This window comes from Plectropomus leopardus, chromosome 23 (assembly GCF_026936395.1).
Source record: "Plectropomus leopardus strain MGB_pleo_1.0 chromosome 23, ASM2693639v1, whole genome shotgun sequence".
NCBI lineage: Eukaryota > Metazoa > Chordata > Actinopteri > Perciformes > Serranidae > Plectropomus > Plectropomus leopardus.
The window spans coordinates 13,364,826-13,387,764 of NC_142198.1; the positions used below are offsets into that span (position 1 = coordinate 13,364,826).

Here is a 22,939-nt window from a genome sequence, read left to right on the forward strand (position 1 = left end):
GTCTGATATTTTCCCCTAAAGCATTTCACAGTTTTTCAGTGAAAAGCTTTTGCTCGCCTTTTAGGTCCAAACTGCAGACTGGAAGTGTTTTCCTCTCCTCTACATCATGCCACATAAAGCAAATCCTCCCTCTCCCCGTCTCAAAACGACTTGTCTATTATTAAAAGCTTTTAAATGGAGCAGTGTGTTGGCTGACGACCAAATCCAGTGCCGTGTTGCCAGGGAAACGCATACCCTCCTGTTCTCCTTTTTTTCCCCCCTCCCTCCCTAGAGGCTCATATTTCAAAACTGTCAGCAATCTCATGTGCTCACACTGCTGCCTTTCAGCTAAAAGCTTTTTGTGCTGCCAGTGGAGCAGAGTGGAGGGGAAAGGAGAGCACATGGGAGTGGTTAGAGGAGAGGGAGGGAAAATGAAGTGCCTCCCCGGCTGTTGCCAAGGCAACTTGATGTCATGGTGACATCATGCACCACTAAAAGCTTTTAACCGGATTCCTCTCCCGCCTTAGGCCCCATTTTGAGTCCTCTTTCAGCAAGGCTAGGGGGAAGGGCACAGGCAGGACGGTGTGTGTGCCTGCTTGCATGTTTCACTCCCTCACTGCAGATTTAACACTTAGCACAGTAAAAAGACTTTCAAATCCAGCCACTAAAGATCCTGCAAGCACAGCCAGCACAGGCCAAGAGAAACCATTTCAAACATGGCAGCAGAGGACGGTTTCAGCTACCTCATTGCAGGTCACAGTGAGAAACACAGACGGGCCCCGAACTGGACCGATGGGGAAATGAAAGCTCTCCTGTACGTGTGGGAGGAACACCACAACGAACTGAAAATGAGCAAGAGGAACGCCAAGGTTTACGAGAAGATGTCCCAGAGGTTTTTCCAGCTGACCGGGGAGCAGCGTTTCAAAGAGGAGATCAAGATGAAAATCACCAACATGTCATTTCAGTACAGGCAAGTGCACCAAATCCAAATCAGAGGTATAACTTGACTCCAGCTGTTGCATGACTTTAAACATCTATTTTTGATCCAACAGGCGACTGAAAACCATAGCAGGTGAAAGCGGGGAAACACCAGAATGGCCGTATTACAAGGCCATCGAGAAGATCCTCTCCAAGCCGCTGGAGAACGGACGAGTCAACACTTTGGAGTATCAGGCCTCTGCTGCAGGTCCCTCCACCTCCTCCCAGTCCACAGACAACCTGGTGCCCCAGCCAGAGGAGGGGATCATGGGTTTCCTGCCAGAGTACACAGGCTCCTCAGATGAGATGGAGATAAAACAAGAGCTGGACTCTTTGAGCTCTGACAGTGAGCACACACAGGGCTCCAGGTAACAGGAACTACACGAGACATATGTTGTGTGGGTGTGTTTACATGTCACTGATAAAGGTAATAACAGGTGGATCGACTGACCTTTGCATTTCATTGTTTCAGGGAGGCAATCCACCAGAGTTTCAGTTTCAAGTAAGCTTCCACAATGGTCCTACGGGGCTCTAGAATACCTTTATTTAAGATATGCATTCAAATTAACAGTAGATTGGCTTTGTGTCTATATTAAATATATATATTTTTGAAGAGTCAAGCTGAGATGGATGGATAGATTGATAGATAACCTGGGTTCTCTTGTCAAAAAACCTGGGATTTTTACATCCGATTTTGGATTACTGCAGAAAATAAGCTCTGTGGCAAACAAATATTTATGATACTTGCTTAATTTGTGCAGCAAGATCATTTTCACAAACACCACTTTCAAAACTTTTGAAACCTAAATGCAATCACCAGAAGTTAAATCTAATCTTTGACTGTAAACAAATTACACAATGCTCTCATTTCTACCACAATTAGGCTGTGAAACAGTGGTTGACGCAGCTTGGCCTAATGGCGTTGTCACATTTAGGTACTTGTGAGCAACTGCCTATTAAGACACATAAAAGGTTCAAAATTCATGACCGCGGTATTTACTGACGTATTTAATGTTTCAGAACAAAAACTGAAAGTCTCTAAAGCTTGTGTGAACCACAGACCTTATTTCAGACATCTAACTAAAAACTCAATCAAAAATCCCTGTAATTCATTTTCTTTTTCTTTTTTTAAAAGGTCACAGGGAACCACTGGACATATTAAGTAAATGTAGAGTAGCAAAGACTAGCTTAAACTGGATTTAGCTGTTTTGCTTTAGTGTCTGCTATATAGTATTGGTGTTACTCATAGTATACTTTGATATACATTTATGACATAACGGGGGTGGGGGGGGGGTAAGTAAGTAAATTTATCTTTATCTCTTTTTATCTCTGTTGCCTTAGTATCAGCTGTATAGTGTACGGTTTGGTTTGGTGTTACACGAAGTACATTTAGTCGAGGCTAAGACATGGCTATTTTCAGCTAGCTTTAGTTTTGGCAGTCTTGGTTTCACCATGTAAATACATGATTGTTTGGTTTGGTGTTGAGCTGTGTTTTTAGTAGCTGAGTGCTTTAAATCCCAATTTTTCTTTGGCTTTAAACATATATGGCATAGCATTAAAAACATATACGCAATAGATGACTACTTTAAGCCCATCTGGTTTATCTGGTCCAAACTAAATTTGTCATAAAGGTTCAGTGTGTTGGATTTAGTGGCATCGGCAGAGATGTGTTTTCATTTGTTTTCAATTACCTGAAAACAAGAATTGTGGTTTTGTTACCGTAGAATGAGCCGTTTATTTACATATAGAGTGCGACCTCTTCCACAGAGTCTGCCATGTTGCTTCTACAGTAGCCCAGAACGGACAAATCAAACTCTGGCTCTCGACAGGGATATTTTTATTTTTTTGCATCAGCCACCTTAATTATCCTACGTGCTTGGCAAAAGGAGGACGTTTAGTTCTGCAGTCCTACCATTAGATGCTACCAAATGCTACACACGATACCTTTAAAGTGCAGACTAAAAGGAGCTCTTACACCCAGAGGTTATCTGCTCTAAAAGCTCCACTCTCTGTTCTCCAGCTCTCACCCTACTTCAGCCAGGAAAAGACATGCCAACAAGCAGCTCTCCATCAAGAGAAAGAAACTGCGATTGATGCAGGCCATGTTGCACCAACAAAAGAGGTCGAGCCGGGCCATAGAAGAGACGTGCAGGGAGGTCCGTCGAGCATTGCACCAACAGAACGTCCTCCAGGTCCAGTGTCTGCAGCTGCAGGAGCGTATGATGAACCTTCTGGAGAAGATGATCCAGCCTCCCACCACCACGCCAGCATCATGGGGTCAGAGTGGGGCCAAAGACATAATGAATCCATGAAGTGTAGAAGTTATCTGGAAGAGATCATGGTCTTGCCTCACCTATAGCCCCTTTGAAGCAAGAATACAATACATTATTTTGGATTTCCGTTCGACATGAACATTTTGTAATCCTTAAAGTGCAGAGATGACATAGAGAGGTGCAAAAAATGCTGTAACAGTCTTAGAAGGTGTCATCAGTCTAAATGTCATTAATGGAAGACAACCATGTTAATAACAATAACAACGTATGTGGGCACTTAAGCATCATCCGTCAGTGGGCTCCAATGTGAGCTTTCATTGTTGAGATAGCTGTTACAGATCGTGTGTTTTGCTAGTTTGTCAAGTACCCTATTAAAATCACTGTGGGAACAACAGCCTTGCAAAAAAAAAAAACAACTTATCCTGTCACTTAATTTCTTCAACGCTAAAGGATAATTACAAGTTGGGGACGTTTGATGCCAAAACAGGACAATTTGTAGCATTATGAGCCAGAAGCTAAGGCAATAATCTCCGCTGTTATTGAAGTGATTGGAGGGAATCTGTCAGCAAATTGCAGCGTAGCCAATAAAAAATGCAGCGCTTAACAGCTCAATAGCAGCAGTATGGAAAAAAACATGCTCGTCTACCATCTCCTGCATATGAGACAAATTGCTTCTTACCTTGATTTTTTAATACTGATGTATCTGTATAAGATGTATCTGAAGGTACATTTCTTGCTTTCAACTGGTGAATCTTATTAAGATGCAATAAATAAAATCAGACAAATCTTGAATCCACTGGGGCACATACAGTCCATGCACCCCACTGACTCATTGTTCTATTCATATCCTGCAACTTCATATAGTGCGTCACTGTGATCACACAGATAGACTCTCTGCCTGCCTTGCACATAAATTGGACTGACAAAAGACAAACAAATTGCATATTTAATCATAGGTGGTTTTATGCTTTTAGGATTAGATATGACAGAAATAGAAAAACTTCTTTTCCTGAAATTTCAATACTTTAATATGCAATGGTGTCCTGTTCCTATTTGCATTTCTGCTGAATAAAACATCACACAGTCTCCTGTTATTTATTGTCTTTCATTGTTACTGCAGAGTAATTATTGAAATGCAAAATACACAGAAGGTAAAGCCTGATAGAGCCAAAATGTTAAGGTCTTTGCCTTTCAGCCTCTTTTAAGAGGATTTGGAGAAACTGGGGATTAAGCTAGTTCCATCACACACACCACTCCAGCTCCGTGGAAGTCACTACTTCATGAAGATGAAAATGCAAAACTGTTGGTTCAAGATTAAACTAAATATCTGTTACTGCTGTTATCAAAAAATACATAAAAAAATAAACAATTGCTTCATGGCATATATTATTTGGCTGTTTATCAGTAATTGTGACACTTTTCCTTAAATGACAGCCAGTTGGTTAGTCAGACAAATATGCAGGCTGCTGCACATGTGTGATAAAACCATGTGACAGTGTGTGCTGCAACCGTTGCAGCCCTTTGACCAAAGAGGTATTGTTTACAGTCTGCAGTCAAGTGCTGCTGCTCCAGTGTGGAAAAGGCAGGGGGCGACCCACATGCAACTGCAGTGACGGCAAAATCACATGGGTAAGACTTATTATCAACTTATTATCATCTTTTTTATCAACATAGGATATGTGTGTGGAATCGAAATGTAACTTGCTCCTTCGTGTCATGTTTCCGGGATGATTACAGAGAGTACAGTGCGGTTTAAACCCCAGTATTTCTGTGTTTAAGTGGCATTATTTATTTAAAAAGACTGCGGGCTTTTAGATTAATTTAATTTAATTTAATTTTATTTTATTTTATTTTATTTTATTTTATTTTATTTTATTTTATTTTATTTTATTTTATTTATTTATTTTTTAAATTTTGATTTTGATTTACTTCAGCGCAAGATAAAGACTGTCTGCTGTCAACACTGTCAGCCAATAGCGTCACTCAAGCCGTTTGAATATTGAACAAGACGTGCGCTGTCATTGGCCAGAAAGGGACGTCACGTGTTCCAGAGACGTTACGCTGTCATGGTTACATTGAAAGACGCTTTGTGATCTGTGCCGCGAGGTGAGTGAATGGAGGGAGGTGGTGCTCGCGCGCGACTCAATCACGGCAGGAAAATATTGATTTGAATTGTTTAAAAATGGACGTGTAATGTGAAAAATGGAAACGTTTGGAGGTTTAGCAGCGTGAACGTAAACCCGTGGGAGTTTTTGTGGAACTTTTCACCGCTGAAAAAGGTAATTTAAAAAGTTTGTCGTGTCACAGCCTCGTTGTAGTGATAGTTTCGGCTTAAGCGTCTAAGTAACATCGGTTCAAGCTAACTTTTTATACGTTAGCTGATAAGAATAAACACGCCACAAGGCTTCGCCAGGTGTTTCCACTGTTAAAATGTTTAACTTGTGTGGTTAGCAGAGTACTGGGACGTTTAAAAATTGTGGTTGACCGAAACCGAAGAGTCTGGTTGTCATTTAAGTGTTGTTGGTGAGAAGGGAGCCAGCTGGCACTTTGTTTTGGGGGAGTGGGAGGAGGGTGGATGGGAGTACTTTGAAAGCTGGGCCATAAAAGCTGTGTCCTGTCTTTGACAGATAATTGCTTAAATAAGATTGATATCCGTGTTTTGTGTTTGGTTTATAAATTACTTTGGTGAGGATAAAAAAGAGCAAGAGAAACACCCTGCCTCTTATCAATTTTTGTGTAGGCTATATATTGTAAGGTTCAAGGTTAGTTATTGCCAAATGAACAATAACAAAAGCAGTCATTGCCATTGAAACTTGTGTCAGAGACAAATTGTATTTGTGTTTGTTTCTCACAAATGGTCTAAACAAAATTTAGGCTATTTACAACTTTACTGTGCATTGTAAAGCTGAAACAGTTTGTCCATTATTTGGTTAGTGATCACCTGGAAATTATTCAGCTGCACTTTTTAAGGATTAATAAATTGTTTAGTTTAATTTTTGAGCCAAAAAGCCTTAAAAAATTGTGATGAATATTTCCTACTTTATTTAGTCTGAGATGGCTGTAAACTAACATTTGGAGGTTCCATTTAGGGCTGCAACTATCGCTTATTGTAAATTGATTATTTTTCCCATACACGATAAGTTGTTTCATCTATACTGTCAACAAATGGTGAAAAGTGTTCCCTGAAGCCCAGAATGACATCCTGAAATGTCTTGTTTTGTCCACAATCCAAAGATATTCAGTTTTTGGTCATGGAGGAGTACAGAATCCATTAATATTCACATTTTATGAAACTAGAATCAGAGAATTTTGACTTTATTTTGTTTCAAAAATTACTTAAACCAATAAAGACATTTTCACCGAGTTGTCAGTTAATTTAAAATTTGAGACTAATTGTTAAATTGATTTATTGTTTGGGTCACTATTTTGACAAGATCAAACTCAATTGACAAAGATATTTAAATAGGTGTTTCATGCTTCAAATTAGTATTTCACTCCAACATGTCTTTGTTGAAAGCCGATGAGCAACTGAACTATTATGCAATTCTGTTTGATAAGTTTCTTTTAAAGATGTTTTGTATAATTATGTGTATTGCAAACATGCTTCTCAACTTTGTGTCTTCCTGTTTTTGCCCACTTTGTGCAACTGTAGGATGACAACAACACAATAGTGTTGGCAACCTGCATGTGTTTCAGTTCCCACACACTGGATCTCGCAGCATCCTACAACAAAGATGAGGATACAGGGACAGCCTGAGGGCGCAAGGAGGCGTCTGGATTTGAATGCAGTTGGAGATCTAAGGGCTGTGGAAGTCATCCGTGGTCGGGCCGGATATGGCTTTACTATATCAGGACAGAGGCCATGTCTGTTGAGTGGCATCCTAGAGGGAAGCCCTGCTGACCTGGTGGGACTCAAACAGGGGGATCACATCATGGCCATCAATGGAACTGACGTGTCCACTGCTTTGCATGAGACTGTGGTGCAGCTGATCGGCAGCTGCAAAGGACCGTTGCAGTTGGTGGTGCATGCTGCAAGCCGAATCATGGGGAACCCCATTCTTAACGATGCAAAGTTTGGAAATGGCCAGAAAAATGGTGTTTTCCAAAAGGCGAGTGTCCTCCGCACAATCTCTTATGAATCAAGCAATAACTCAGGTCATGCTATCAGCACCAAACAGAGGCCGGTGTCAGAGCCTGATATGTCGCAGTGGTCACAACAGTGGAACAATTTAGCTGTGCAGCCAAAAGAGGAAACATCCAGAGTGGGGGACACAGACTCTGTGTTTACGGACACAGAAGAATCTAATCCAGACTGGAGTATGTTAAACATGACCTTGGTGGTGGGCTACCTGAGCTCCACAGAGCTAATTTTAAACACTGCAGAATCAGAGGATGACTGTCTAAAAGCTATTCGTGAGCGAATACGACTTCTGGGAACAGAGCAGAGTACCCATACTCTGGTGATGATGAAGATCATGTTTGATTGTATCCGACTTTGTGACGACGCAGGAGCCGTTCTGGCAGCTTTTCCTGCTGAGAACCTGGTTTTAGGGGCTGTTTGTGCTGAAGACCCACGTTTTTTATGCCTGGTCACTACAGCGCATATCATCAACGGCCGAGTGCCTGAGGATGGGCCTCTGCGAGCCTCCTGCCATGTTTTCTTCATTGACCCTGAGCTGGGAAACCATGAGGACCATATAGGCATTGCTGGACGGTTTGGCTTCGACTGCACTCCGGATCCAGATGCCTTGGGCTGCTTGGAGTTCCCTCAGACTCCCTCAGATGTTCTTCACTTTGTCACAGTCCTGTACAGTGACATGGGGGAGGCTGTGGAGAAGCTTAGAGTCAAACTGGACATGGAGGCTCAGGAGCAAACCAAAGAGAATGGCAGCACAGGCAAGCAAGGCAGTGCCAGCAGCAATGGGGACAGTGGAATTGGAAATGCGTCACCCCCTGAGGAGAGAGCGGACAGGGATTTCCCTTCTGCAATCCAAAACCACCCTGGGGCCCACCTCCCCAGCTGTCCATGGGATAATCCTCTTCCTCAAGACCTCACCCCAATAAATCTCTTCAAGAATGGCCAAAAACTGAATCTAGTGAATAGTGCCAGCACACATTCCCTTTCAGAGTCACTACCTGGCCCTGATTCTCTTCATAGCTTTTATGGAGGTCCTCCACCCAGGCTCGAGTTCCAGTTCAAGCCCCCACCTCCTCCTCTGCCTTTGGGTAAAAAAACAAACTTCTTTGGAGACCCTCTCAGAAGTAGCCAAAGGTGGTTCTCAAAGTCAAAGTGGCCTAAAGTCCGAAGCGGGGACCCTGAGCCTCAGGTAACCAACAACTGGCCCTCCAGTGTAAGCCTTGGCACCGACACCAATAATCTGCCTCCCCCCATGAGCCAGATCCCCTCAGACAGATACTGCTCGGCAGAGGTCATGATGCTCCCCCCCAGAGAGGAGTGGACCAAAAGGTTTCTTGAACAGAGAGAGAAACAGCGGAAAGATGTTAGCACCAGAAATGTAAGTAGGATTGCATTTTATAACTGAAATATAAAAACTGATACTAGATGCTCCATATCAGTAGTGGAATGTAACTAAATACATGAAAAAATACAGATTGCTATATGAATGTTTTGACAATATGGGAAAAAATTTTTACCCATGGCTATTTACCTTAAAACTTGAGTATGTGTATTTTCTAGTTCCTATAGGATTTTGAATACTGTTGGATCTTGTTTTTGCTCACACACACTGTATCCTTGTAGATCATTTCTTTGCCTAGTGTTGATGAGAAATCCTTACACACAGTGACATTAAATAGTTCCATTGTAAGCACAGTACTGCTAACTTGACATCTGTTTCTGCACTTCATTCATGTTTAACACAGCGACACAGGAAGTATTAAATGGTCACACGGAGTTGAGTTTCCAGACACTGAGGGGGTGTTAGAGTAAGCCTGTTTTTGGTGGCACCTAAATGAAATACAATGCCACTTTTTTTCAATGGTCAATTGGTGTTGAGTGTGAATTGCACTCACAAAGCACCTGTTATAAGTCAATGATGTCATTGTCATAAACATGCAGAGAGAGGGGAACAGATTTCCTTTTTAATGTTATTGTCCTCTCTGCCCACAAGATGGCCCTGTGTATCCATGCAGACTTAAAATTGAGACCCCTTAGGAAATCAGGGATGTGTATGCAGTGTCTCCAATTTTTTTTTAATCTTTTCCTCAGCCAAGGGGATGACAGCAATTAGTTGACATGTATGCAAACATGTTTTGAAAAAAAGTGGCATTGGTGGCTAAAAATCTGAAATCAGGACATTTTAATTCATGTCCAGGTCAGCCACAAAATCTGTACTTTTTAAACTTCCATTTATGTTTTTTATTGGCGTTTCATAACCAGTAAGTAAAAAGAATAAATGCAGTATTAATTGGTATTTATAAAACAGAAGCAGACTGTGTCCTTGTCCCCCCAGCCTGCATTAGATCAACCGAGAGAAGACAATCTTGCACAGGAAGCAAAACAAATTAGAGGGTAGAGCCCATGTCATGCAGCGGTAATTATCTCCAATTCTTCAACTCTCGTTCAAACATAGGACACACACACACACACACACACACACACACACACACACACACACACACACACACACACACACAACTTCTCCAATCATAAGAATAGGGGTGGCTGGAGACACTACTTCATGTTTTCCAAAGTAAAAGGCAGGGAAAAAAACATGATGGTTCTGTCTGATCTCTTAGTTTTTGACAGTTAGACTGTGAAATCACCAGTGCATCTGTATCAGTTACTTTGTAAACAGGGTTGTTGTAGTTCCGGTGAGCTTATGTGTAACCAATCTGTATGTTTTTAGAGAATACTGTGTGTCATGACCCACTTTTTATGTGAACGTAGAAGCTAGTAGGGAAATCTGTCAAATGTAGTTCAGAATCAGAGATTTGTAGAACATCTACTTGAACTGACTAACCTCAAAGTCACCTGTCACTTGAAGTCTTTGGTGATACATTTTCATTTTTTCTTACAGTTCACGAACAACTCTCTCATTTTTTAGTCTTCAGACTTAAGTCAAAAAGTGCACACAAAGATTTTCTCTCTTGGAATATTATTTCATTTTCTCTGAGCCAGTCATAACGCATTTTTGAGAGTTTTAAATTTGACTTTTTAAAAAAGTAAGTCAATGAAAATAACGCCATACACTAGTAGTAGCAGTATTACATAGTTATTTAAAATGATTCCTTTTGTTTTAAATGAATTATTTATTACAACTTTTCCAGTCCCAGAACGCACCAGCTATTGGTCTGATGACAATTTCCTGCCTTTTGGGCAGAACAGCCAATATCATGTCATATCAGATGTCATGGCCAAGGCTTCCTTTTCTGAGCACCGGCCAGTGTCTACTGTCCTATCAACAACATGAAACACGAGAATGGAGTTGTAATTCAGCGACGACATCTATGACCGGAAACAACCTGCATATGAGGGCAGATTATTTAAAAAAGGGCAATAGAGGATGGCTTTTAACATGGCTTTTTGACCAACGAGTACCACCTCTTTTACTAATGTAAATGACTAGTCAGTCAGTCATTTTCTGTAACCACTTGTCCTCGTAAGGGTCGCAGGGCGGCTGGAGCCAATCCCAGCTGTCATCGGGCGGAAGGTGGGGTACACCCTGGACAGGTCACCAGACTATCGCAGGGCCGACACATATAGACAGACAACAATACACGCTCACAGTCACACGTAAATAACTAAATAACATAAATAGTACTGGTCTTTGCTCATCTGTCTCTACTTTCTTTTCACAGGGCTCCAGGTTTTGGGGCGTTGCCCGGGCTTCTAAACGCCGCTCTTCCAAACGCCTCAGCCTGGCAAGATCACTGGATGACCTTGAGGTAGGCTTCAAGTTCCTATTTTTCCTTTGCTTTTACGAGAGGTTTGATTTCTGTTATTTTTCTCCTTTGATATGAACCAGAAGATTAATTTATGTTTTAAAAGAATGCTTCACACACAAAATGCCCATTTGTTTAACAGTTACTCAGCGCATGTAACCTTGAATTTGTGACGTAAGCTGTATTTTTCTCGTACGCCTCCATGGTAAATGAAGAATCCGAAAAAGGCCAAGATTCTTTGTGAATTGAAGTGAAAGGGGACCATGTTTGAAAAAAGAAAAATTATATTGAAACGTCAGTTCACTAACACTCACACAATTTGTGCAGCTTATGGTAATTTGACTATAGCAGTCCTATCCTCGGTACTTCCCAAACAAATGCATTACGTTTACCAAAACTTTACACTATAAAACACCTCCGCATACGAGTAGTGTGTTCAGACGCAAGCTGCTCAGGCATGCTACTTGACAGCGCATGAGACTGTTTGTACTGTCATGTTTTAAATTGTAATATTTTAGTGAAAATGGATGTGTTTGTGAAGTACTGAGCATACAACTGGATAAAAGAGACTTGGACCATACTGCATGAGTTGTTTGAGGGTTTGTAAATGGATGTTTTAATGTAGTTTTGCTGTTGTTAAATGCTGTCCCTGTCCCCTTTAATTCAAGAATGTTTACTTTTTTTGGAATCTCCTTTTACTGTGAAGGCATGCGGGAAAACAAACACAAATTCAAGGTAATGCTCTGTGATGAATTGATTTTCATATGGGTATTTTTCAGGTGAAGTGTTAGTTTAAGCTTTTAATGAGATTTCTTTTGCCACTGTTTATCTGTTACAGGAGTTGTTTGAAAATGTAAAATCATCAGTGGTCTGCTACACTAATGTGGACATTTAGTTGAACCATCCCCCTTACTCATTCTGCTCCACTCTCAGGTCTTTTTTAACCTTTCATTTCCGTTGCCTTGAACTCTGCCTTTGCTGCTACACTTGTGGCACGGGGTGCTTCACAAAGTGGTCTTTGTGTGTGCCAGAGGCGTGGTTCTGTTTGTTTGGCCTCGCTAATGAGCACTGCTGCACGACTGAATATCGTGCTCACATTTTCTCATATTAATGTTGCTGGGGAAGTTGCTATTTTTCTCACGGCCTCTGCATGCATGCACGCATGCATGCATCACTCATGCACACTGATTCATATTCACCAAAACACATGCACACTGGTCCTATAATTCGGAATTGCTTTGAAAGTACACGAACAGACACAAAAACAAAGCAGAAAGTGGCACACTGTATAGTGTATTCACGCATTAGTCACAGGCGCACACAGACACACCCGCAGACCACACATTGTACACAAAGAGGCACACCACAGATCTCCTCAGGATTGTCCCGACACACACTAAACAGCATTGTTGTTCTGAGTAGGTCTGCCTCGACTTACAGCCACAGGAATAAAGATGGCTTTAAAAGGTTACATCAACAGCATCGCATAACTTTTATGCATTCTTTAATGGGTGATTTACATAACGGTTCTCCGTCTTAACCTCACTGTATGTTCAAACTGCAAGAAACTTGTTTGGGTTAGTTTGTTCTGACATATTTGGGGCAGTCTGTCTTGTGAAGCTATAAACTTTGAAAAACAAGTTGTAAATCGTGTGTTTTTGTTAGTTTCTGTGCGCCAAGTTGTCTAACATGCAAAAATGCCCTCATCAAGTTTTGTGTTGCTGATGTGGTTCATTATATTTAGTTGCTATGGTTATGGTTTCCCAGCAGTTGCAAATTAGGTGCATCTATCAAGAATAAAATAACTTTTGAGTTAACCATCATCCCTCGCAACAGATGCAGCTGTTTTCCAAGCATTGTTATACTTTTTTTTTTTTAAAGTTTGAAATGTAAAGAACTGAGAAGCTTCAGGCAGCTGTCATCAGTTTTCTAATTTACACTTATCATGTGAAAACATTTTTTACTTAACTTTGGCTACATAGAAAGCCAGGTGCTTTCACACTTAAGTATTGTGTTGAGTTCTCTGTCTTACATCTTGAGGTTGCTTGTTTGCGTAATTGTTTTGTGCACATGTAGTAATACCTTGACTTTACACACAACGAGAGATTCAGGCTGGTCTAATATGTTTCAGTGCCAGCAATATCAATGGCCTCCCACGTGTGAGCATCATGGGTAACATAATTTTTGAACAGTATTAAGCTCTGAAATATTTGCTGTTAAATAAATGACTAAAAGACTGACTTAATAGCTTAAGTGAGCTGGGTTTTGTGTGTTGTGAAAATTAGGATGCGGTTGTCTGTATAATGACAGTTTTTGTTCGATTAAACAAGACTTGGGTAGGGGTGCTTGAATAATTTAGTTATGAGTGAATCTCATTGATAGGTGTCAAGCAGCAGCCTCCAGGGCTGAAAAATGAAGCCGGCCTAGAAGTGCCAAAAACTGCAGTTCTCTAATGGCCACAACCGCAGTTCTCTAATGGCCACTTGAGGTTGGCTCAAAATGTGAGTCAATCCCCATGGACACCCATGTTAAAATGCCCAACTTTATAGCAGGAATAAACATGTTTACAGCCTGATACAGGAATCAGTTTTGGTCTCTTTAGCTAATTTCAACATTCTTGACAACTGTACACGGATGAATTTTTATATAACTCCCCCATGTACATTTTATTAAGGGTTAAAGTTGCACATATTTAAGGGTGCAGCTACTTGATGCTAACTACAAAGTCATATTCATCCCTTGTTCCTCCACACCTCCACCCTCTCGTCCAAAATTGGTCAAGTCTGTCTACAAAAACCAAGATATCGGTGGCCACAAAGCCAAACTTGAGGCGCCTGAATGGGAATCCACAAACCAATGAGTTTCAATGAGCGACAGCTGTGGCTTGAGGCATTACGTTTTTTAGGTTGTCCGTCCCATTCTTGTGAATGCGATATTTCAAGAAATCCATGTGGGAATTTATTCAAATTTTGAACAAACGTTCACTTGGACTCAACAATGAACTTTGACCTTGCATCTGTTGCATTCGCGTAAACGCGATATCTCAAGATTGGCTTGAAGAAGTTTCTTCAAATTTTGCAGAAGTGTGTGGAATTCTTTAAAACACTACTAGGAATCTAGTTGTATTCAAACAGTTGAACATATTCACTGCTGTGCAAACAGAAGTGTCTGCTGTTTGTTTTGCACAGAGCCATATCGATTGCAGTTGTTGAAGGAGTTAAGAGAGGTAGACGTTTAATTTCCCCATAAGGAAAACAGTTTTGATAACAATCCCTTCAAATATAATCTGTGAATGTCCTGCTTATTTTATCATTGAAACATAAACTTTTCTGTGCTTTCTGGTCGACACTATGTAACTATATTATGGCAGCAGTGTTTCTAAATTGCCCCAGATGTATGTTAAAGACAAACAAACTGATATATCTCTCTGATAAGCTAATTTCTGCAGATAATATCACTCTACATCCTGTGAGATAACATGCAAGAAATCAGACAATCAGTAAGGTGCGTCCAACTCATAGGTATTCAGACCGCATCTAATCAAGAGCAATAATTTACTCCGTGCAGTTTGAAGTCATGGTCGGCCCACACATTCCAGGTAATAACACCACAGGGAATGTTTTATGGTTATCAAAGGCAATTACATCCCCACATAGCACTTGCCCCTGGGCTCTTGTTTCAAGGGCTGAGCTTCACCCCGGGTTCATGGTCAGTGATCAGATGGTGCAGTTCTAAGAGCAAACCAAAGCCCTTCCAATGGCATTACCAAGTGTGTCCTTTAGGGTTGGGCTGGTGTGAAAATTTTCAAACCAGTTTGATATGAAGCCAAACACTGGATGGGACCAGCTTACCAAATTTTACCAGCTGTCCCACATGACCCAGCATTCTATCCTCAGTAGAAAATAATGTCATTGTCCCAACAGAAAGTGATTGTCTAACTATCACGAAGCACCGCTTAACACCAGAGCTCTCTCTCCACACTGAATCCATTAAATGTGCACTTCTGATACTTAACGTAAACAAATCACATAATGTTAGCTATCAGCTGTGCATTCGAGATCAGACTGGAAACATAAACACTTAACACTTTACTATATGCATGAGTAGCCTACTTGCTATCTTCCTACATTTCTAACATTACTTTTTAAATTAGAGAATACACGTTTAATATTCTGATAATAAGTGGAAAGTGGAAGTGGACTAGCTTGTTTTGGTCATGTACCTTAGCAGAAACATTTCGCTTCCTGGTGATCTCCCTCCAGTCAGCTGACAATTTGTTTAGGTTTTTAAGTGAAAAAAAGTAGGTTTTGTAGAAATACTTACAATATCTAAATTTATATACAATTAATTCCTCATTTCAACTTCATGAATCAGCCGGTCCTCTTTCACCGCTGCACTTTCAAAGCGAGCATAGGATATAAACAGAAACAGCGCTGGATGAAACTTCTTCTCACACACCTGCAGCCACTAAGGAAAATGTTGCCTTAGTGGCGCAGTTTTAGTCTTTTTAAGAGAATAACTCCATGTTGCCATGTCTCTCATCACCCCGAAACGTAAACAAATGGCGTGCTGCTGTTACCCCTCCCCTCTCTGCTGAAATTTGATCAGTAAGTTACACCCAACCTGTACGACAATAGCTGCTCCATTAGAAAATTCACAAACATGGTATTATATTAATCACGCTGTCATTTTGCATATCATTAATGCAATTCGAGTTGGATTTGGCCCTGTGACTTAGGCTTCTTTTCATATTGCCAGATCGTGACATAATGACAAATGCTGATTCAGCTGGCCTGCATAAATTAACACGGTTTAAGCTCCTACACTGGACCAAAACCAGAAATCGACCCAATTCTAGGGTCCTTATAAACACATTATACAAAAGTTGTTTTTGAGAACTTCTCTGTGATGTGCCTATATATCAGACACGAGCGACAAGCTTTTCTCTTCTGAAGGCCGTGCTCTACTTCAGAGGGAACACAGTAAACCATCAAGCTATCAAGCATATGAACTACACTTTGTGTTGACCTCAAATGACTCTTTACTTTCTATTCAGCGACAGTAGTGCATTTCGGGTTCATTTCGAGTAGTTTGAAGTGTTTGGTTTCTGCGGCACTCTCCAACTTGTGTATTGTTGTGGAGGATGTTCTGAGGGACTGTTCTCATGGCAAGTTAAGCAAAAATATGTGATAAGTTCTCAGTCAGTGCATGCATCTGGACTCACAAGGACACCGTGAGACTATTTTGGAGTTCACCATCAGTGCTCGGGGCAGACCCCTGTGGATAACCCTTGTGTGTAGCCTCACTGCATGTTGTGGACGAGCCTAGGATAGTTTGGACGCGTGTGGCCGTGTTGCTTTTTCCATGGCCGGCGCTGTGCGTCACAGTGGCTAGCACAGGAATGAGCTTGTTATTTAAAAATTTTTCTCACATTACAAAGGCTCTGACATGTAGCGTTTGCAATCCCACGCGCAGCGGCAGAGCAGCACATATGTAATCTTCTTTGATGCATTTCTGGTTCAGTAGAGGGGGAAACTGCCTCACGCATCTGTGTTAATGCTGATTCGTTTTCCCCGCATCTCGTGATGAAGGCTGTTATGATGCATGCTGAGCTTTTGTTGTCACATCCCCTTATGTTTGGGAATGTCGAAGAATATGCTGCTTTGTACCTTCTTGTCTTATATCCACGCAGAGCTTGTCAGAGCCCAAATGCTCCCACATCCCACCGCACCACTCCACCACTACATTTCTTACTCATCACAAGCTTCTTATTTTTGCAGCTCTGAACAGATGCTTTGTGCCTGCGGCACTTTGCAGATGACAGTATGTTCAACTTTGCAGAGGTGACACAATTAGCGAGCTGCTGCGGGCACGTGTTCACGCTGGCTCTCCTCTGAAGTGATGCTGCGTGTGAAAACATCTGTTAATTTGAGTTAGTTGAAGCACATTGTTTTATTGAGGCATACTTTCGGCGCCTGCTGGGAAATTCGGGGCACCTCTTCTGCTCCATGAAGTTTCTCCTCTCATTTTAGGTGTGGAGACATTAGCAGCTCTTGTTTACACGCCTGCGGGTAATAGATCTATCTTGTGGGCGTAGCAGAAACCAAGAGAAGGCATGAAGACACAGAGAGGGAAAGAGGAGGAATGTACAGCAGAGAGAGAGAGGGAGGGAGGGAGAGGCAGGGAGAGAGAGGAACCGGCAGCAGAGGGAGAGAGAGGGAGCTTTTGAACTCCCAGTAGCTGTCAGGATTTTCGGCTCTCCTGCACGCTCTCTCCTCCCCCGTTGAGCTCTATCTCTCTGCACTGCAAACACCAGAAACGCACAAGCGCCGCGGAGCCCCGGCGGATGGACTGGTTTAAACACACCAGGCGTGTGGAGTAGTGCTGAGGACGAGCCAAACGCACGCACACAGTGCCATACATGGATCAAACTTTGACTCTCAACTCTGTAAGTCTCGTCATTATTTTCTCTGTCTCTCCCGTTTAGTCGGTGCCATCCTCATCTTTCCTGTGGCCGTTACTTCTCCATCTTTGGGCTCTTTGTAGCTCCTGTTGTAGCTTTTGAGCGGCATACAGTGGTTAGTTTGTGTGGTCTGTCAGAGGAATGTTTTGACCAGTGCCAGCTGAACTCTCATGTGCTGTATGACACACACTGCGCTGCTCTATACAGCAAAATGTGGTCTCGCATCTATATCAGGACGCACACTGACTTTAAATTAGATGTTATACTAAAAAGGGTTTTGTGAAGTCCCCCGAAATTATTCTTGTAGACTGCACTTTAGGGGTCACTTATGGGCCTTTGAATGAAGTATTGCGCTCACACTGTGAAGTGACCCTTTTTACAATCAATTGGTGGCAATGGAAGAAGTTAGATTCATTGTTTAGGGAAATCAAAGACCGTTGTGAGTAAATGCTAAGTGAATGTCCTCTCGCATTTTGTGATCATGTAATAGCCGCAGTTAAGTTTGAACTTGAAATGGTTGCCTGTGGTTTTGCCTTGCCCTTATTGCCTTTGTGCAGACACGTCCCCGCTCTGATTCACCAGCCCTCTTATTCACTTATCTTTTAAAAACACATGCTTTTTTGTGCTGCATGTCTACTACATTATCCTTTCTGCTCATAGTGTGTTTTAAAGAAACAGCTGTACAGTAGGTCCAAGCAATCAACCTAGAAGTTGAGTTATGATTATTGTCAATATTATAAGAGCTGCTACACGTCATTATATTCATTCTTTCCTCCTTTTTTTGATGTGAGTGGTGTAATTTGAGAAGATGAGCAGGAATAGTGCGTTCCTGGGGATTAGCTGTAGAGGCAGGAGAACACGACGCACTTTTATCTGGCTGACATCACATGGCCAGCTCTGGAGTGTGGGTGGACAGTTGCGCTCACGAAATGTGTCCTTAGGCTAGCATTATAGGATGTAAAGACTAAACAGCCTGACATTTTCCAAATGTCTCCACTATGATCCCCTCTCTTACTCTCCTCTCCAGCAAGAGGGTTTTATTGCAATCACAAAGACTCCTTGCTCCAAACCCACTGACTGGAAAAACAGTATATTAACACAACAAAACTTGAGTAGAAGTTGTTTAACTGTCCAGCTGCTCTGAGTATGAATATGCAACAGCCAATAACCAGATGACCAGATGTGGCTGTGGTTGCTGAGTTCGCTGTTTGACCAAACCGTGACCACGGAAAATACCCGCTGCCTCGCCGTCACTGGATGGAGACACGCTGCAGCTCCGCTCTTGGCTGTTGTCGCACCAACGCTATGACATCATCTATTGACATTCAGGATTATGATGTATTTTTTTCAGTTAACCACACAGCTTTTCATCATCCTGTGTTGATTGCCTATAGGAAAGTGTGTCTGTAGCAGGATGTCTGTGGATGTGAAACACAACTTCTGGAGGTGATTCATTCCCCACACACTGTTTACCTTCCTCAGTCGTACTATTATTACATTTCTCTGCTTCACTGAAAGGGAATCGACTTGCCAAGGGTGTGGAGGTTACTCAACAAGGAACAGCTTTAAAAGTGCCAAAGTCTTTTATCACCTCCTTGGTAACAGTTTAGACATGCCCTGGATACAGTGGGCTGCTCATTGTGCTCAAATCTTTACCTCACACCTGTGGCTCAGACAGGCGCGTTTGCTTCGTGTCTTTGAGACATTGAGCAAGACAGCTTGTCTTGTTTAAACTGGAGAGGATTGCAGGGAGGCTGGGAAAGTGAATGCAGTAGTTGGTATCTTTTTGACCTTGTGTTGGCGCAAGATGCTGCAGAACCAGGCCAAAGCCTTGACTACTTTGCTCTGTGGAAGTCATAAACATGGATTGTTGGGGCGGCCAAGTTACTCTCGCTGTGATATTGTGAGGGATTGGCTTGGCGCTCGCTTTGGCAGCCTAAACACTAACTTTCCCTCGTGAACTATTTCTATAACGTCTTCATTCTGTGGTCAGCATCACAAAATATGATACGTCTGTTTATATAGCTTGGTTATTGCATGACCTCATTGCTTTAGGGTGACTAAAATGCTACACATTGTTCATGTTTTGACCTTCACCATGTGGCATGGTATTTATATCTGCAAATGCAAATGATACAGTTATGGATGCACCAATTGTGAAATTCTGGCCTGATATGACAATGATGTTTAAAATAAGAATTCGGCTGATAGCGGATACAGGTGTTTTTTGTTCTTTATTTAGTTTTTGTTATGTCTTTCCCCTTTTGTGCCAGGGAAAACAAGAAACATTATTTAAATGACTAACTGAATTCAGCCTTCCTTTACATTATCTTTGAAAAGTCCAAATTTAATCGTACAAAATATTAAATATGGGGCGCCCAGTGGCCCAGTTGGTAGAGCAGGCGCCCCATGCACAGAGGATGTGTCCTTGCTGCAGCAGCTGCAAGTTCGAGTCCAATCCCGGCCCTTTGTTGCATGTCATCCCCTCTCTTTCTCTCTCTCCCCCTTTCACGCTACATCTCTCCTATCTAATAAAGGCAATAATATATATATGTATATATATATATATATATATATATATGTATATATGTGTGTATATATATATATATATATATATATATATATATATATATATATATATATATATGTGTGTATATATATATATATATATATATATATATGTGTGTATATATATATATATATATATGTGTGTAAATAAATGATAAATGAAGATGATGAATTAATATATATATGATATAGACAGTAAGTGGCTTTAAGGTAAGATGCACATATGTGTTGTTTGTGTGAACTTGTCTCCATGTCGAATATCATAAAGGCAAAATGCCATCCTGCCATAGCCCCTAGCCTAAAGGGATCAACTTAAGCCAAAGTTGCCTTCCCTTCTCTCCCAGTCTCACTCAACCAGCTCAGGTTCCTTGCATGACCAAAAAGATTAAGAGTGGGGTGTAAGGTCATTAGGATTTACACAGGAAGTAAACAGTTATTGCAGTTTCTTGTCATGGGCAACATGCAGCCTTGTACACTTCCAGAAGGCAGATATTTATTCATATCATGGCCTTATCATCACACAGTAAATGCATCCAAGCAGCCAGACTTCTCAAAACACTAAGTTTCGTGTGAGTTACTTTGGCGTAAAAACCTCACAGGGATAATTATAAGTGTCTGGTTTCAGGTTGGAAAGTCCATTTCTGGTGTTTTTTTTATGGAAGAGAAAGAGAGCAGTAATAGGGTGTGGTGGTATCTTATGTGGTTTAGCCACCTCAAGCCCTCCAGGCTCATGTGAGCGCAGCCCTTTCTCTGTGATAATAAATTGAGATGGGAGGGGTCGTGGTCACTGGGTCTAGTTTCCCTCTCTGAAGTCATTCTATTTTTGTTTAGCTTTGCCTTTTAAATGAAATGCAATTTATTTGTTACTTATTATAGCATTTCCTCCAATCTAGCATTCCTTTTTGGTGCTGCACAGTTGAGGTTCAGGTAGTGAGTGTGTTGCCATCAGCCATACAGGTTCAGGCAGAGTTAATGTTGATTAAGATCAGAATTTACATTGTCGTTGTATGTTGGGAAAGACAAATTCTGATATCGGTGAAAGCACCATGTTCCTGACCCTACGAGAAGTAGGGCAGCAGAGGAAAAAAGATAAACACATCCATCTAGAGGAATGCTAGTACTCCCTGTCAGGCTTTTTATCAGCAACAAGTGGCCAGCACACACACAAACACCGGCAGCACTGCACAAATCATAGTAATGCTACTTTAATCCAGGCTGGAGCAGAGCTGTACCCATCTGCTGTGGCTAACCAGTGCGAGTTTGGGAACAGGCAGTAGATTACTGCCGATCAGGGGGATTAAGAGATGAAACGCATTGTGGCGATGGCCTCTGTTTGCATGCAAATCACTCGTGTCTTTAAAGACATTGAGAACAGCCCACTTGTTATCTGAGGAGATTACCCTTAAGAGACCCCTCAGCATAAGTCTGAACTCTGGTGGCTCAGGGCCGGGGTCTAGCATCATTGTAATGTCTGATTAAAGATCTTCGTTTATTTGTTTAATAGAAACCCCCTGTTTTATTAGATTAGTGATTAGATTAAACTCATCAGGCATCAACATGATTGAATCACAAGTGTTGGCTTCTCACTCAAGGCCTGGAAGATCATCTGTTTGCAGATAACATGACCAGATACAAGGTTTTCGTGTAAATCTGAGCAGTAAATTTGTTACATTTTCTAAACATCTGCAGCTGTTGAAAATGCTAGCTGGGTGAGAAAATGACCTTCATCAAGAGATCTGAAGGATGTTTCTTTTCACCCCTGTCTCTTTGTCTGTTTGTTTGTAAAATTCAGAAAACAGAGGGGCGCCCAGTACAGTGTCCAAAATTAACTTTTTACTCACTGTTCCAGGTGGCCAGTAGATGAAAAACAAATAATAAAATGCCTTTTTTGTTTTACTTTTTTTCAGTAGGTCTACATCTAATCAAAATAATAATGCATTATGTTGAATGCAGCTTTACAGAAGAGGCCAGAGCAAAATTATTTAAATATATTGAACAGATTTTCACCACAGCTTTAGCATGTGGATAAGTTCCCTTTGGTAAGCAGTGATGCAGCGTACATGTCTAGTGCTTTTATTGTGAAAGGTGAGAACAGAAGAAGTGGCACTAGGGAGCTGTTGTTGACAAAGTAGAAGGGGAAAATGAAGTTTGCTTGGTTAAAACTGTAGCGCCCTCTGTGTTAATATTTTATAATCGTCATAAGTATGCACATGATGCTAGCTATCAGCAGAATGGCTTGTGGATCAGCTGTCTGTATGAGAAAAGTGGTTTGAGGTTTTGCTGCACCAACACGTGTATATGTTTGTGTATGTGAGCAGCAGAGCAGTGCACCCCTAAATGACATCAAAATGCGGCATAGACTCGCAGCATACGTGACTATTTTGGTACAAACATTCACCCGCCCGCCAATGTTGCTAGATTTACTTGCCAAATAAAAAATCTATCCACATTTGGTGCTTCTTGAGTGTTAATTTCGACCCTTGTCCAGTAGCTCACCTGGTGGAGCAGGTGCCTATGTACAAAGTCTATGTCCTTGCCACAGCAGCTGCGGGTTCGATTTCAACCTCGGCCCTTTGCTGCATGTCATCCCCTTTCGCTCTCCCCCTTTCACACTACAACTGTCTTGTCAAATATAGGCAACAAAAAAAAGAAAATAGCCAGATTGAGCTTAAATTTGGTGGAAATAAATCACTTGGAAGAAGCTTTGTTGGGTAAATATAGTATCTGAATCTGAATTTGGCATCAGATAAACTTCTGTTTTTTTTTTTTTGTC

General features: G+C 41.4%; 2 protein-coding genes across 3 annotated transcripts in view; both read left to right on the forward strand.

Moving 5' to 3' along the window:
* The first annotated feature begins 372 nt into the window (after window positions 1-372).
* Window positions 373-4,324, forward strand: msantd1 (Myb/SANT-like DNA-binding domain containing 1). Its single transcript, XM_042512572.2, has 3 exons — window positions 373-949; window positions 1,032-1,325; window positions 2,978-4,324. Exons 1-3 carry the CDS (start codon window positions 696-698, stop codon window positions 3,267-3,269), a joined length of 840 nt encoding a protein of 279 aa, XP_042368506.1. The 5' UTR covers window positions 373-695; the 3' UTR covers window positions 3,270-4,324.
* A 1,002-nt stretch (window positions 4,325-5,326) lies between these two features.
* Window positions 5,327-22,939, forward strand: part of rgs12a (regulator of G protein signaling 12a) — a 52,264-nt gene continuing 34,651 nt past the window's right edge. For both annotated transcript variants that reach the window (XM_088073260.1, XM_042512177.2), the window contains exons 1-3: window positions 5,327-5,509; window positions 6,883-8,746; window positions 11,052-11,138. In XM_088073260.1, the coding sequence (XP_087929386.1) occupies window positions 6,965-8,746; window positions 11,052-11,138 (1,869 nt within the window). In that variant the 5' untranslated portion in view covers window positions 5,327-5,509; window positions 6,883-6,964. The remainder of the gene's footprint in view (window positions 5,510-6,882; window positions 8,747-11,051; window positions 11,139-22,939) is intronic.